Source organism: Condylura cristata, unplaced genomic scaffold (assembly GCF_000260355.1).
Source record: "Condylura cristata isolate star-nosed mole 26May11 unplaced genomic scaffold, ConCri1.0 scaffold00030, whole genome shotgun sequence".
Taxonomy (NCBI): Eukaryota; Metazoa; Chordata; class Mammalia; order Eulipotyphla; family Talpidae; genus Condylura; species Condylura cristata.
Window position 1 is genome coordinate 17,013,015 of NW_004567131.1, and position 16,715 is coordinate 17,029,729.

The 16,715-nt window shown below is 41.0% G+C and overlaps 1 protein-coding gene across 1 annotated transcript in view; it reads left to right on the forward strand.

The window, feature by feature from the left end:
* The window catches only part of DHTKD1 (dehydrogenase E1 and transketolase domain containing 1), a 37,583-nt gene that overhangs the window by 14,314 nt on the left and 6,554 nt on the right, over positions 1–16,715 (forward strand). The window contains exons 6-13 of the mRNA XM_004691248.2: positions 1,171–1,342; positions 2,284–2,482; positions 4,835–5,147; positions 6,592–6,676; positions 7,116–7,255; positions 9,507–9,657; positions 10,730–10,836; positions 13,157–13,321. Of these exons, the coding sequence (XP_004691305.1) occupies positions 1,171–1,342; positions 2,284–2,482; positions 4,835–5,147; positions 6,592–6,676; positions 7,116–7,255; positions 9,507–9,657; positions 10,730–10,836; positions 13,157–13,321 (1,332 nt within the window). The remainder of the gene's footprint in view (positions 1–1,170; positions 1,343–2,283; positions 2,483–4,834; positions 5,148–6,591; positions 6,677–7,115; positions 7,256–9,506; positions 9,658–10,729; positions 10,837–13,156; positions 13,322–16,715) is intronic.

Here is a 16,715-nt window from a genome sequence, read left to right on the forward strand (position 1 = left end):
CAGGGGCAGTGAGAGGATTCACCAGAGACAGAGTGGGGAGCAGAACAGGCAGATCGACGAAGTACACTGCTGAGGGGAACAGCAAGACAGGAGAGGTCTGTCGCGCCATATGGGTCACCTCCGGGGAGGGGATCAAACTCATGCTGAAGTGGCTTTAGCTTCTTAGTGCTTTAACCCGCTGCGCCACCAGGGAGGACCCAGAAATGACATTTAAGGAAACTAGCAATGTCATTTGATAAATAACTATACTTCCAAGTTTTCTTTCTTCATTCATTTTTAAGTCTTGTACTTTTTTTTATATTAGAGCCACATTAGTTACCTGAAGTTAGGGCTTATCAGATCATTTTGCTTTTTATTTCAGCAATTTGACTGTTTACAATACTAGCTTTCTAACATAAAGTCATTACAGTCACATTTTCTTTTAGATCTTCCTACATCTACAATTTTATCATTATCTGCTGCCAACTTTTGTTTGAAAATCTCCCCCTTTCCTAATACCTTTGTCTACCAGCCAGGTTTCCTGATGATGATCTAGCAGGCATCCATTTCCAGAATAGCAGCACATTTTACACATTCTCTCATAATAATATTTTATATTCCTCAAAGCGTCCTTTCACTGGTGTATGATAGACCCACCCCGCCCCCCAACACATCCTATCTTTGTCCTTGCATCACTCTCTTTTATGTGCACAGTTGACAACACACCTAGTGAAGATTAGCTGATGTAAGCTATATGCAGTTTCCTTCCGGGGGCAGTATGATTTTGGAAGAGCTCAAAGTGTGCACTGTTCCTCTTGTCTTACAGACTTGATTCCTGAAAGCTTCACTAGTGCTAGCTTTCCTTCTCCACCTCCCACAGCCCTTCTTTCTATGGTCTGTTGAACTGACTGCTTATGTGATGGGCATAGGTGATGTAGGGAGAAATGAGTAGGTCAATTGGTACGGCTACAAGAAGAAAAGGATTTATGTAGCCTCTTTGAAAGCTGCTTGAGTTCAATCTAACCATTCTAGAAAATCTTGTAACCAGCTGATTTTTAGGAGGGCAGGAAAACATTGGGAGGGTGGTTGCTTTTAATTTCTGTTATAATTTGAAAGCAATGTTTTTCAGTGCACCAGCCTAAGTGTCTCAATTCCTTATGTTTCTTTTCCTTTTTCTTCTCCATGATTTAGGTTCACGGTGATGCTTCTTTCTGTGGCCAAGGGATTGTTCCCGAAACATTTACACTCTCTAATCTCCCGCATTTCAGAATTGGTGGGAGTGTCCATCTGATTGTGAATAACCAGCTGGGCTATACCACTCCAGCAGAGAGGGGAAGGTCTTCCTTATACTGTAGTGATATTGGTAGGTAACAAAGGGCTGAGTCGATGTCACTGAATCAGAGAACACATTTCTGGAGGAATTTGTAGTAGTTTACTCAGACAGTGAACCTTGCTGCTTATCCTATCTTACTTTTTTTTTTTAAGATTTCTTTTTCTTTTTATTTATTTATATCTACAAGAACTAGGATGTAGGCCAGAGGTGTGGGGTGAGACTATTCACCAGAAACAGAGGGGGGAAAAGAACAGGCAGGTCTACTGAAATACACTGCTGAGAGGAACCTGTTGAGCCACAGAGAGGGTCCGATGTGTGTTTTTTTTTTTTTAAAGATTTATTTATTTGTGCATACAGAACTGGGGTACAGGCCAGAGGCTCAGGGGCGGTGAGAGGCTTCACCAGAGACAGAGTGGGGAACAGAACAGGCAGATCAACAAAGTACACTGCTGAGGGGAGCAGCGGGCGGGTCAGGAGAGGTCTGCCATGCCATGTGGTCTCCTCCGGGGCAGGCGGGAATCGAACTCATGCAGAAGCGGCTTTAGATTCTCAGTGCTGTGCTTTAACCCGCTGCGCCACCAGGGAGGGCCCCGATGTGTTTTTTAATGACCTTTTCATCTTGGAGGAAAGATCATTGCAGAAACAAAATAGGTAGGATATTATGCACTGGGCATGCTAAGCACTTAGTATGTGTTAACTCATTTATTCTTTATGATACCACTTAGAGAAACTATTATCCTGTTGTGATAACTGGAATCTGAGATTCATATTTTACCAAACTATACTCTAAGTCGCAAAACCTGGGCTTGAACTCATTGTTGTCATCTGGACTCCAAAATATGGGTTCTTAAAAACCAGGCCAAACTACCCCCCAGTAAATGGACTGTCTCCACACAGGCAATATGAGTTGGATGTGGATTACTACCCTATAGGGTCCGTGGCCTGCTTCATCCTGGTCTTCTCTCCCTCAGGGAAACTTGTGGGCTGTGCCATTATCCATGTCAACGGAGATAGCCCAGAGGAAGTGGTCCGTGCCACGCGACTAGCTTTTGAATACCAGCGCCAGTTCCGGAAGGATGTGATTATTGATTTGTTGTGCTACAGGCAGTGGGGCCACAATGAGCTGGACGAGCCCTTCTTCACCAACCCGGTCATGTACAGAGTCATCAGGTGCAATGACAGACTTTTGTGTTTTTTTTTTTGCTTTTTGATATGATCTTTTATTTTTAAATAATATAAAAGTTTATTTTTACATCCTTTTGTGCCTTTTTCCATCTCAGTTGTAATCCCCGTGGGCTTCCTATTACCAGATCACCCATGTGCCAGCACCATAGTCCAGTGCATTTCCCTCCCCCCACTGTTTTTGATTCCATTCCCCACTCCACCCCCATAAAATGTCTCTACAGCTATTATATAGCTGTTCATTATTAATTTTAATTTTCTCCCCTGGTCCTTTATACTCCTGTATGAGTGAAGACATCTAGTATTTTCCTTTTCTTTCTGGCTTATGTCACTAAGCATGATCTTTTCCAGCTCTATCCATGTTGCTGCAAAAGACATGTGTTTACTTTTTTTGGTTGCTGAGTAATACTCCATTGTGTATATGTACCACATCTTTTTTATCCAGTCATCCACTTTTGGGTATTTGGGCTGTTTCCATATACAAGGACAAAATTTTGTCTGAAGCCCTTGTCCCATATAATACTCGCATTATTATTTTTTTTAAGATTTATTTACTTATGCATACAAGAACTGGGTACAGGCCACAGAGGTGTGTGTGTGTGGGGGTGGTGCATGGAGGTGAGAGGATTCACCAGAGACAGAGTGGGGACAGTACAGGCAGATTGACTGAGATACACTGCTGAGGGGAGCAGCAGTGAGGGAGACAAGAGAGGTCTGTTACACCACGTGGGTCAGCTCCCTGGCTGGGGGTCTAACTCATACCAGTGACTGAGGAGAGCTTTGTAGTGCTGACACTTAACCCCCTGCACCACCTGGGAGACCCTTGCATTATTATTTTTATTACACACTGTCAAGTAGGGCGACCAACTCTCCTTTTTTACCTGGGACATGAACTTTCAGTCTTAAACTGGGACAGTGGGATGCTTCCCTTGCATGTCTCTGAACAGTTCCCCATATCCAAACTCTACATGTTTCTTGGAAGATAGACACGGGCCACTTAAATTAGCCGTGAAGCTGGGAAGACCTTGAGTAGGGGGACTTCGCATTTTGCCCAAAACTACTTAGTATAACATGAACAGACTCAGAAACAGTAGCGCCTTGATTTGCTTCCACAAGTCTACTTTGTACCTTATTAAATGGTAAGATGATGGATTTTAAAGGTGTTCAGAACTACACTGTCCAATACAAAAGCCACCAGGTCTTAGTAAATTAAACATTTCATTTGTCACTCCATCTCCTGATGGAGATATGATATAGCCCACAGGTTTCAAAGACTTAGTATGATAAAAAGAATATACACCATTTCAACAATATTTTTATATTAGATATTGAAGTGACAATGTTTTGGATACACTGAGTTATAAATAAATACTTTATTACAACTAATTCATTTCTTTTTACTTTTCTAATGTGACCACTAGGAGATTTTTAATTACACTGATGGCTTACATTGTATTTCTATCCAGCAGTGCTAAGGCAGAAGGTCACTATGGTGGAGGTCACTATGGTGGAGAGGCAAGATGTTACTTTGGAATTTCCTTTTTAGGTACTAGAAAGTAAAGGTAAAATAGATTCCTCATAGATAACAAATTAAAGCAGAGAAATAAACTTGGTGACATTTTATGAGCTTTTCTAGTCAGAGGTAGCAGACTGCTATCGGAAGTACACACCTGGCTTCGCCTTCAAAGTCTGAATTTAGCAGCTGAATTACTTGAATTACAGCAAGAATTCACTTAAAGAAATTTATCCTGCCTGTCTTCACTTTTGTCAAGATTAAATATGATGATACTGTGAACAGATTTTATAGTTATACGAATGTTCCATAACATCTGTGGTTATTGTAAAACCCAAGAGTTCATGATTCTAATTACAGGAATTTTAAAGCCACCTGAAACAGATGTTGGCAACATTGAGTTCCATACTTTTCAAATAAAGGGGTACCAGATGGATAGATAATCTAGGTCAGTCCTGTAAACTCTTTCCAGAATTAACATTTCATGGAAAATTCTATTCTAATTATTTCTACCTGGATGTAGACAAAAGCTTCTAAATTTGCTTTTCTTGCTTGCCTGGAAAAAGTGGATTCTTACCACTCTGTGCTATTAATAAACAACTTGTTGGTTGAAAAGCACATCACATAAATGGACCATAGTAAAGTGAGCAACTCTGGTGTTTAGTACATTCACAATATTGTGCAACCACCCCTTCTATCTAATTTCAAAAGATTTCCTGTGTGACTTTTCTAAGTATGATACTTCATAATACCTTTGACAATGACTCAGTCTGTCTTTCTCAGATGTTTACAAATCAGATTAATTCTTCTCCCTCTTTCTTGAACAGAGCCCGAAAGAGTATCCCAGATACCTATGCAGAGCACCTCATTGCCAAAGGACTCATGACCCAGGAGGAGGTGACAGAAATCAAAACTTCTTACTATGCAAAATTAAATAACCATTTAACTAACATGGCCAACTACAGCCCCCCTGCCACCAACCTGCAGGCCCACTGGCAGGGCCTGGTTCAGCCGGAAGCTTGCATTACCACCTGGAACACAGGTGTGCCCCTTGACCTCTTGCGGTTTGTTGCCAAAAAGTCTGTAGAGGTGCCAGAGGAACTCCAGATACATAGTCACCTTCTGAAGATGTATGTCCAGGTAGGAGCACTGACATCTCTGGTTACCCTTTGTTGTTCTTGTGCAATAAGAGAACTGATGTTGCTGCACCATTGCTGGTTGTTTAGTTGGCTGATTCATTTGGCAAATCTTGACAGTGTGTCTTTGGGTTCTGGAGACCCAGCCTATTTGTATTTTAGTAACATGAGTCAATTTAAGTTCAATTTTGTCTATGTCTGTCTTTCCTCTATGTATATTTATACTTCCTCTGTGTATATGTCATATCTAATCATTTGCATATGTTTAACGTTACATGCACAGCATTAAAAAGATACAATATTGGGCCCTCCCTGGTGGCGCCGCGGGTTAAAGCATAGCACTGGGAATCTAAAGCCACTTCCGCATGAGTTCGATCCCTGCCTGCCCCGGAGGTGACCACATGGTGAGGGCAGACCTCTCCTGACCTGCCCGCTGCTCCCCTCAGCAGTGTACTTCGTGGATCTGCCTGTTCTGCTCCCCTCTCTGTCTCTGGTGAAGCCTCTCGCTGGCCCTGAGCCTCTGGCCTGTACCCCAGTTCTGTATGCACAAATAAATAAATCTTTAAAAAAAAAATGATACAATAGTATTGGAGTGCCTGTTCTAAGTCTTCTGACCATTGAGCAGAAAATACTTTCATTCTTTTGTATGGTTTAAAAAATAATCTGTAAGCTTAATACAGCCAACAAAAATCATACATGCCCTTGAAGGCAAGTCTTCCTTAAACAGTTGAGGTTTTCCATATTGTTTAATGTTAAATATGGGATGAAAAATTCTCTTGGTTTGCCTGGGAATTGAGGCCTTCTTGAAACATGGGACTTTCAGTATTTACAATGAGACAATAAGGGCTTGAAGGCTTTCTTGACGCTGGATGAAAAAAACTTTGCCTGCTGAATTATCTTAAAATATTAGCTTCATTTTGTTTTTTTGTAAGTATAGAAATTATTTTTGAGAGCTATGTACTCACCATCAGCATAAGAACCAGAATATTACCAGCCCATTTCCCATGGCTCCTTCCTTGATGCCATCTCCCTCCATTCGTCTGCAGTGTTAACCACTAACCTGGGACGCTTGCTTGTTTTGCCAGGTTTTTTTTTTTTCTTTTAAAATTTATTTATTTATGCGCACAGGCCAGAGGTGTAGGGGCAGTGAGGGGATCAGAACAGGCAGATCGAGGAAATAAACTGCTGAGGGGAGCAGTGGGTGAGACAGGAGAGGTCTGGCCATGAGAACCACCTTCCAGCTGGATCCAGCTCACGGTGAAGGGGCAGCAGCCATCTTGCTTTGCTGCATCCTAACCCGATGCACCGCCAGGGACGGCCTTAACATTAAGTTTTTGTTATGGTGTCGCATTTTATTTTTTGAATTCAGCATGAATAAAGGTACAGACTCTTAAACGTTTTTCTTTTCTTTCTTTCTTTCTTTTTTTTGCTCCTCTTCAATTATACAGTCCAGAATGGAGAAAGTGATGGATGGAACAAAGTTAGACTGGGCTACAGCAGAAGCTCTTGCCTTGGGCTCATTACTTGCTCAAGGTAAGACGGCTCTGTTCAGCTGTATAACTTGTAGGGAATGCCTTGTATGGTGTTTGTTATATGTACTATCTCTGGTTTTCAGTTGCAATAACCTGTCTTTACGATATCATTTTATATGAATATAAGTGGTGTTGACAACTTTCATCAGAAAATACTCTATAGAATAATTATTCTTGGGAAACAAACGGTTCAATGCTAGATGCATTTGAAGGATATTTTCTTCTGAAAATTGTAGGGTAAATGCTGACTCTCCATTCCTATCCAATCTCACCTTGACTACAGACTTTTGAATGTAGGGCAAGTATATTTTCACAAGGATATTTGTTATCCTAAGGAAAAATCTTGGAGTGAACTGATATTAAGAATTCAGAGTCAGGACTCATTATTAGTTGGTTATTTGTGGGAATCTGGACGTTTTCTTTCTTGCTTGCTTGTTTAGGTTTTAATGTTCGTCTGAGTGGTCAAGATGTTGGCCGTGGGACTTTTAGTCACAGGCATGCCATGGTCGTTTGCCAGAAGACTGATGACATGTATATTCCTCTGAACCATATGGACCCTAATCAGAAAGGGTTCCTTGAGGTAGGATATTTCATTACCTATTGTAAAACATGAATACTGATGATTATGTTTACAAGATTCTTAAAGCAACTAGAAGCAGATGTTGGCAGCTTTGGATTCTATACTTCTAAATAAAGGGTTGCAAAATGGAAAGAGAGTGTAGGATAGAGAATACTGCAACATAGCAAAGGCTGGAAAGCAGTGCTGAGGGGAGTAGTTGTCCAGTTTGAGCTTTTGACTGTCTATTTGCTGAAAGGAAGAAGTGAGTGAGGAGAGATTCCGAAAAGAGGGGTTAAGTGATGGAGTTAAAAGGAAGGATTGATTCATAATATGAGTGGTACGTTAACCTTGGTAGGAACAAGGATGAGGAAAGAGGTGAGAATAGGCAGAGGAACGAGTAAAGTAGCCCATCCGAGCCCATTTATATCAAACTCACAAATCTGAGAAAAGTATGGGTCTTTGAAAAAGTTAACTCTATAGATAACTGAAACAAATAGAAAACAGAAAAGCTAAATAATGCAAATCTACTATGATAAAAAGTCATCTATTTTTATTTTTCTGTTCTGTCATTGAGTTCTATCCATATAAACAAAAAACTTGTATAGTTTTAATCATAATGGAGGTATAATTTTCCCCAGTTTTATTTGCATCCTTTTTGAGGTATAATTGACAGAATGTAAGTTTTTTTAATTAATTTATTTAAAAAATATTTTATTTATTTATGCATACAGGACTGGGGTACAGGCCAGAGGTATGGGGGGGTGAGAGGATTCACCAGAGACAGAGTGGAGGGCAGAACAGGCAGATGGACTGAAACACCCTGCTGAGGGGAGCAGCGGGCAGGTGAGGAGAGGTCTGCCGTGCCAAGTGGGTCACCTCCGGGGCTGGGGATCAAACTCAGGCTACAGTGGCTGTGATAGCTTGGCAGTGTCAGGGAGAGCCCGACAGTGTAAATTTTATTTTATTTTTACTTATTAATATACAATGTGTACAATGTGTGGGTTTTAGTGTATTCAGTGGGTTGTGCTGCCATCACCATGATCTAACTTCAGAACATTTTCACCACCCAAAAGCATGTTGCAGTCATGCCACACGCCTTCCCCCGCCTGCCCCTGGCAATTACTGATCTGCTTTCTGTTTCTATTAATTTGCCTGTTCTGGTGTTTTCATGTGAATGGAATCATATATTCCATGGCCTTTTCTGACTAGCGTCTTTCACTCACCATCATGTTTTCAAGGTATATTACTGGTGGAGTGTATTGCATTTTTTTAATTGCCAGATGATATTCTATAAATATGTCAAAAAGATCTCTTAGAAAAGTTCTGAAACAAACACAAGATTACAAAAAAAAAGTTGGAGGTATAATACAAATAACTTTTTCTCATTGTAAAATATCTGAGACATCAAGTTGGATACATCAGGTTGCCTATCTGATGTCCTAAATGTGTATTTCCTACCACAAGGACATTCTCCTAAGTCAGCACAGTCCCCCCTGCCAAGTCAGGAAATTAACAATGAGACAGGACTGGCATTTCATCTTCAAACCCAGTTCAGAATTGTGCCGAATTGAATTGTCATATCTCCTTAGTCTCACCAGAAATTAATTTTGTAATCTTTTTTTTTATTTCACTGTATGATACTTCATTGGCTTAATATGTACATAGGATAATAGAACAATAGATTCTAACCAAAGGTAGGCCTTTTATAGTAATGTCCCCCTTTGTTTTGTGACATCAAAACAAAGATATTTATTTAATTTAATGTTGCTTTATAACATTATATAGGTTTCAGGTATACAGCAGTATGATTTGCCTAGCTGACCCCACCAAAAATCTGGTCTCCTTCTTACCTGATTTATACATCTCTTTTCTCCTCCCCATTTTTTCTTGTATTCTAAGAGCTTGTTTAATTTTTTTTTTTAATCTCTCACATGAGTGAAAACATACAATACTTGTCTTTTGCATGACATAGTTTTATTCTGTCTTGATGTTGGGTCATCTGAGAAGTTATTTTGCTTATTCTCTAAGAAAGCCTTGAATGCTATATTCCAACTGTTTTTATCTCTTCCTTTCTTTGTCTTTACTTTTTCCATATGCATCACTCAGAGAGAGCAATAGATCTTTCTCAGAGGAACTGGAGGTACATGAAAACAAAGCTTTCCTCTCCCACCTCCCTTTTGAGAGGTTTGTATAAGTGGGATACTTCACCTTTACTGACGCATGTTATGTCTCCCATGCACAACAGTATCTCTGTTCTTTTTCTTTCCTTTAGGTCAGCAACAGCCCACTGTCTGAAGAAGCTGTCCTGGGATTTGAATATGGGATGAGCATTGAAAGCCCTAAATTACTACCCCTCTGGGAGGCTCAGTTTGGTGATTTCTTCAATGGTGCCCAGATCATCTTTGACACATTCATCTCAGGAGGTAGGTGCGACCATGTGGGTATATTGTGGGTGCATGCATCAGCCTCATGAAGATGACTTTATGAAAAGGGGCCACAGCTGTTTATGAGACTTCTTGTACCCCAGCCTTTCCAGAGAGTTGGGGGTTGCTCTTCCACCCATGTGTGTGTGACAGCTATCAAGCTGTTAAATAAACCACTGGGGAGAACACTTAGGTTCTCTGTCGCCAAGGAATTTGGGTCTCAGCAGGAGGGCTGTGCAGTGGGCTTCTCATCACCGTGGGAATGTACCTGGCTGGAGCGAGTCTGTCTGTGCCTGCCGGCGCCCAGCTGGCTTGGCTTTGGGTCTGCTCTTAGGGAATGTTGTGTAACTATGACATGAATCACAAGGGGTCTGTGGAGAAATGGTGAAGACTTGTGATGAGAGTGAATGGTGGCCTAGAAAATCCACTTCCCTCAATGCTGGGGATAGTTAACTATCTGAAAGTTGAAACATCTTTGTTATTTTTAATCATCATTACAATGCTGCTCATTGTAATATTCAAAGTGTATATAATATAAGTGTAAAGCTCGCTCAGTCCCTCCACCTTATTTTCTGGAGGCAACCAGAATCTAAGGGAACACTCAGCTTTTGAGTGTACACTTCAGCCCCTTTCTCTGGTTGTGTTTCTCTGTAACTTTGTAGTTGTAAGGAGGAAACATGCCTTGAGGATACTGGACTTTGTCTTGTTCAGAGACTATTTAACAAAGTTTGAGGACAGTGGCCTATGTTGTAAGAGGTGCTATGATGAAAGCTTGGAGTCAGTTGTGCCTGAGGCAAAACCAAAGGGGCACATGCTGTTCTAGAAGCCAGGGTGTTTACCTTTGAGCTTCTCTTCCACTTGTTAAAGCCCTATGCTCATGTCACTGTAGGGTTTCAGCCTTTGTGATGGCTGTTCTCCCCCTAAGCAGGTACAACAGTGCTAAAAAGTACAAGGGCTGAAATAGCTGTAGGGGTCAGAGCACTCGTAAACTAATGTTTATATCACTCTGCAAGTCACAGCAGACTGTATACACATGCTTCATAGAGCCTATACTCTACCTGTGCTATTTCAGGTGAGGCCAAGTGGCTCCTGCAGAGCGGCATTGTTATTCTCCTTCCACACGGGTATGATGGGGCTGGGCCAGACCACTCATCTTGTCGAATTGAGCGTTTCTTGCAGGTATGTCACATGCTCCTTGGATTCCAATGTGCTTTGAAATAGAATTACCTCCTGCAGATAACTTACTATGCACCTTAAGTTGTAAGATATTATTTGGATGAGTCAGATAATGCCATTTCAATATCCGTTGGAAACATGATGTTTCCAGTATATTAGCTCATGCTTTTTGGCATCCCAAGAGGGCAAAGGAAAGGAAGGGGCGCAATAGCTGGGCAGGGGAAATTGTGTTGAATAGTTCTTGTTTTTACTTTAAAAGAGTAATAGTAAGCCTGTATGCTGATAGGAATGTTACAGTAGGGAGATAAAATATGGTGATGCGGGAGAGTGGGTATAGTAACTAGAATGATTGCCCTGTGTGGGAAAGATGGGGGGCACATCCTATGCAAGGGCTGTGTTGACTCTAGACCAGAGTGTTGAGGGCCCTGTGTAGTCATCGGAAGGCAGAGAAAATGGTAGCAGATGACAGGACATGTGTAGATGTAGTAGGGGCTGGGGAGTATACTCTTGTGGCATTAGCTGGATTGGAATAAATGTGGAGGAGGAGATACTGGGTTTAAAGATATGCTTAAAAAAACAAAATTCAGGGCCCTCCCTGGTGGTGCAGCGGGTTAAAGCACAGTACTAAGAAGCTTAAGCCAATTCTGCATGAGTTCGATTCCCGCCTGCCCCGGAGGTGACCACAGGGCGCGGCAGACCTCTCCTGACGGCCCGCTGCTCCCCTCAGCAGTGTGCTTCCTTCATCTGCCTGTTCTGCTCCCCGCTCTGTCTCTGGTGAATCCTCTCACCCTCCGCATCTCTGGCCTGTACCCCAGTTCTGTATGAATAAATAAATAAATCTTTAAAAAAAATTCAACTGAGTAAAAATTTAAGATTTTTATTGGCTTCATTCAATGATTCATGAATTGTACAGCATCCAATGTAGCAGATAGAAAGGAGTTCCAAGGTGCTATCCCAAATTAAAGTCTTTTATAGGCAAAAGGGAGGAGAACAAGGAAGATATGCAAAGCACAAAAAGGGGCTTGGTTATTGCAAAGTTTTCATGAGGGTTGGCAGAGCTTTATCAGGAATATTATCTAAGTAGGCTAATCAGATGATCGAGACTGGCCAGAACCTTCCCAATTGTTACCAACATTGTTCCAACACTCGTCTTGGAACAACAGTTGAGTTCAGGGTCCAGTGTGTGGAGCTGGGGATGTGAAGTGGGAGGACAGAGCTCTGCTGGCCAAAGGGTTTTCTTGCTCAATTCTGCCGTCTTTGCTGTGATTCTATTACTAACCCAACACTAGCATTCACTGTCCCTATCCGGGGTGTAGACTTCTTACATGGGCTCCCATCTCTTTCCTTGATCTGCACTGTGCCCTGAAAGAGGCCAGTATGGCTGCCCCATTTGCCTCTATGAGCTTAAACCCTACTACAAAGTGGCTTAAACTCTAGATCTTGCCTCTGCTCACCACACTCCCCTGGGTAGTCTGCTCACGTGCTTTTTCCAAACTGCCACGGGGCACTAGTAAGAATTCCCAGGATTTTGCCAACTTGCTTTCTTCTGGAATGGGGTGAAGAGGTCATACCACTGTCTGTTCCACCAGGATCTTCTTAATTTAGTTCTTTGCTCACATCTTTTTAACCTTGTTAGTTGCTTTTGATTTTGTTTTTGTCTAAATTAGGGCCTTCCTGGTGTCCTAGGGGTTAAGCCTCAGTGCTATTGCTTTTATGACCTGAGTTTAGCCCCCAGCCAGGGAGATAAGCCACATAAGGTGCCCCAGACCTCCTCTTCCTCACCTGCTGCTCCCCTTAGCCATATATTTCAGGAAAAATTTCCTGTTCTTGTCCCCACTCTGTCTCTGGTGAATTCTTTCATCTTCACCAACCACTCCCCACCCACCTCTGCACCTCTGGCTTATACCCCAGTTCTGTCCAAAAATAAATACATTAAAGCTTAAAAAACTAAACTACACTAAACTAAAATTGAGCTTATCTTACTAGGAGAGTGAGATCCTAATGTTACTTCATTCCACCAGCTTATCCTCATAGGAATTAAGGAATCAGAATCTTCATTCTTTAAAAAGTCCTCTCCAGGTGCTACTTGTGATCAGGTGTGTGTGGAAACAAATCTGTTAAAGTCCCAGACTGGGGCAGATGAGCGGAGCCATCCAGCCTGTGTTTTGGGTCATTCTCCACAGGTGACATACTCACCTTTGGATAGTTTTCTATGATGGAGGGATGTGTTTTTTTCTCCTTATTCTGTGTTTACTTTGGGTGACATATTGTTGTCATGACTGGATCAGACAGTTCTGAAGGTTCTGTACTATTTCCTTCTCAGATGTGTGACAGCACCGAAGAGGGGGTGGACAGTGACACAGTGAACATGTTTGTGGCGAACCCAACCACTCCTGCCCAATATTTCCACCTGCTGAGAAGACAGATGGTTCGGAACTTCAGAAAACCCCTGATTGTTGCTTCCCCGAAGATGCTGCTCAGGTTCCCTGTAAGTAGAAAGATCTTTCTCTTCTCATTTTCCACTATTATCTGTATCTAGTGAAAATTGTAAGTCATGGGCCCTCCCTGGTGGTGTAACCAGTTAAGGCACAGCTCTGGGAAGCTGGCTGCATCTGCTTCAGCATGAATAACATCCCTGGCCAGGGAGCTGACTCACATGGTGCAGCAGATCTCTCCTGACCCACCTGCTGCTCTCCTCAGCAGTGTACTTCGATGATCTGCCTGTTCTGCTCCCCACTCTGTCTCTGGTGAATCCTCTCATCACCCCTGAACCTCTGGCCTGTACCCCAGTTCTGTGTGCATAAGTACATTTTTTTTAAGAAGTCTAAATTGCAGAAGCATTTTTTTAGTTTCAGTTGACCATGCTGCTTCCTCTCTTTCCCCTACCCACTTTCAAAAATAACTAGAAATGTAGGTAGCTCTCAGTTTCATACATAATGAAGGACAAGAATAGCAGCTATTATCATGCTGGTATACTGATCTGAGCAAAAATAATTACATAGAAAAAATTTTTAAGTCTAAATCACCTAATAAGCATTACTATATCAATAGTAGGAAGTTGGGAATTTATCTTGTTGAAATAGAGCTATTATTCATTATCTAGACAATCTTTATTTAGATATTTTCTGTTAAATGATTTATTATAGATAGGGTCCTGTTTTAATAAACAAAGTGTGGCTTTATTGCTCCACTGCTCTCAGAAGGTGTATTTCCTCTTATTTTACCAGCCTGTGTTAAGTGCACAACATATTTTTAAACTTGCAAAAATAGGCTAGCTATCAAGTGGCAGAGTTCAGATTATAAATACTACTTAACATACATTTATCCACCTGTAAAATACTTTTCCATATCCATCTGCAAATGCTTTATATGAAAATCTTCATACTCTTCATTAAGATTAACATTCGTTACAGAAAGACACCTGTACCCCATGTTTATTGATGCTTTATTTACAATAGGAAAGACATGGAATCAACCCACAGGCCCAAAAGTAGATGACTGGATTAAAAAGTTGTGGTACATATACACAGTGGAATATTACTCAGCAACCAAAACAAAAACAAAAACAAAAAAACTTGCCTTTTGTATCAACATGGATGGGGCTGGAAGGTGTTATGCTTAGTGAAATAAGCCAGAAAGAAAAAGAAAAATACCAGATGGTTTCACTCATAGCAGGAATAAAAAGGACTAGAAGAGAAAATAATAATAATAATAATGAACAACTATATACCACAGACATTCTACTTGGATGGAGTAGAGAATGGGATCAAAAAGGGGGTGGGGTGGACTGGATGATGGTTATGGCACATGGGTGATTTGGTGATGGTAAGCTCACTGTTATAACAGAGATGGGAAAAGGCACAAAATGATGTAAAAATAAACTGTTACACACACACACATATAAAGATTAACATTTGTTAAAATTTTGCCAGAATTTGGAGGCTGTTCCTGGAGTGAATTGGCTGTCCAAGACTGTCTTGTGCTGCTTAAAGTTTTGAGAATGCATATTTGAAAATAGGGAAACTGGGGAGTGTAAAGGAATGTAGCAAGTGATTTTCTTTTACTGGTTATATTTTGAACCCCTCCAGCCTTTGGGAGGAGGAAGGGGGCACTCAGTGTTGTCTGTGTCTATATGCGTGTGGAGTGGGCAGCCCTTACGTTTTATGCTCTGGGCTCCTCATGTGCTGCCTCTAGTTTCCACTCTGGGAGTAGAAATGCACCTTATGTTAACCCACCAATGGTAGCCTTCATTTATTTTTTCTATTTTTTTCTCTCTGACAAATGTTCCAGTGAACAGTCTTGCACATTTTGAGGTAGCTTCATGAACCGAGAAGCACCCAAGGACAGGCAAGAAAAATGAATGCCATCCCTTAACACAGTCTTCTTGTTAGGGCTCTTTCGACAGTGAATAAAGGGGCCAAGTCAAAATGTTAAATTATTGTAACTTCTTTTTCTTTTATAGGTGTTTTCCGTTTTAAAAATTTAGTTATGTATACAGATCTGGGGTACAGGTCACAGGTGCAGGGTGGTGAGAGGATTCGCCAGAGACAGAGTAGGGAACAGAATAGCAGACTAACGAACAACACTGCTTTAACCTGTTGCATCACAAGGAAGGGCCTTTACTATACTCATTTCTAAGAAGTATATTCTGCTGGGATTTTAAAAAAAGATTTATGTATTTGTGCATACAGAACTAGGGTATAGGCCAGAGGTGCATGGGTGGTGAGAGGATTCACCAGAGACAGAGTGGGGAGCAGAACAGGCTAAATGACAAAGTACCCTGCTGAGGGGAGCAGTGGATGGGCCAGGAGAGGTCTGCTGCGCTATGTGGATCACTTCCAGACCCAGGGATAGAACTCATGTTGAAGCAGCTTTAGCTTCATAGTGTTGTGCTTTAACCCACTGCACCACCAGGGAGGGCCCTCCTTTTTTAAGGGACATTTTCATTGCATTTAGAAGTACAGTTTAAGTTATTTTTCTATAAACCTTTTATAAATGCCATCCTACTATTTTATGCCCTTTATTGTTTCTTGTGAAAAATCAATTTTAATTTGTATTTTACTTTCCTATACATAATATGCATTTTTCCCTTACCTGTTTTTAAGTTCTGCTCTTTTGGGTTTCAACCATTTGACTGTGATATGCCTAAATGTGGTTCTCTATATATTTATTCCATGTAAAGTTCACTGAGCGCCTAGAATCTGTGGTTTATGACTTCCAATAATTTTGAAAAGGCCTCAGTCATTATCTTCACAAATATTCTTTGATTTCATTATCTCTTCTTTCTGGAATGCCAACTCCATGTATAATAACACCCCACTTCATTTATATTTACAACTTAATAAAATCTCACATTTTGGAGTAATACTTCATAGATACTGAAATTTGAAAACTGAATTTTTTAAAAATTTGTTTTCTCTTTTTACTTGAAGTTTACAGATTCCTTTTCTTGATGTGTTCAGCTTTCTGTTAAGCCCCATCTATTAAGTTTTTCATTTATCACTATTGTAGGTTTCAAATCTAGCATATCCACTTGGTTCTTTTAAAAAGTTTTTATGTCACTAGTTGTGTACATTTTCTTTGTTCTGAATCAAGTTATACACATTTTTGAAAAGTGAACATTTATAGTCAATTTATAGAAATGCTTCTGAATCAGGAAACAACAAATTATGTCATTAGAGAGAATCACTTGGCATATTATTGCTCATTCATTAGAATGCATACATGTACCATTAAAAATAAACACAATGGTGGCCCTCCCTGGTGGCGCAGCGGGTTAAAGCACAACACTAAGAAGCTAAAGCCGCTTCCGCATGAGTTCGAGCCCCACCTGCCCCGGAGGTGACCACATGGCGTGGCAGACCTCTCCTGACCCGCCCGCT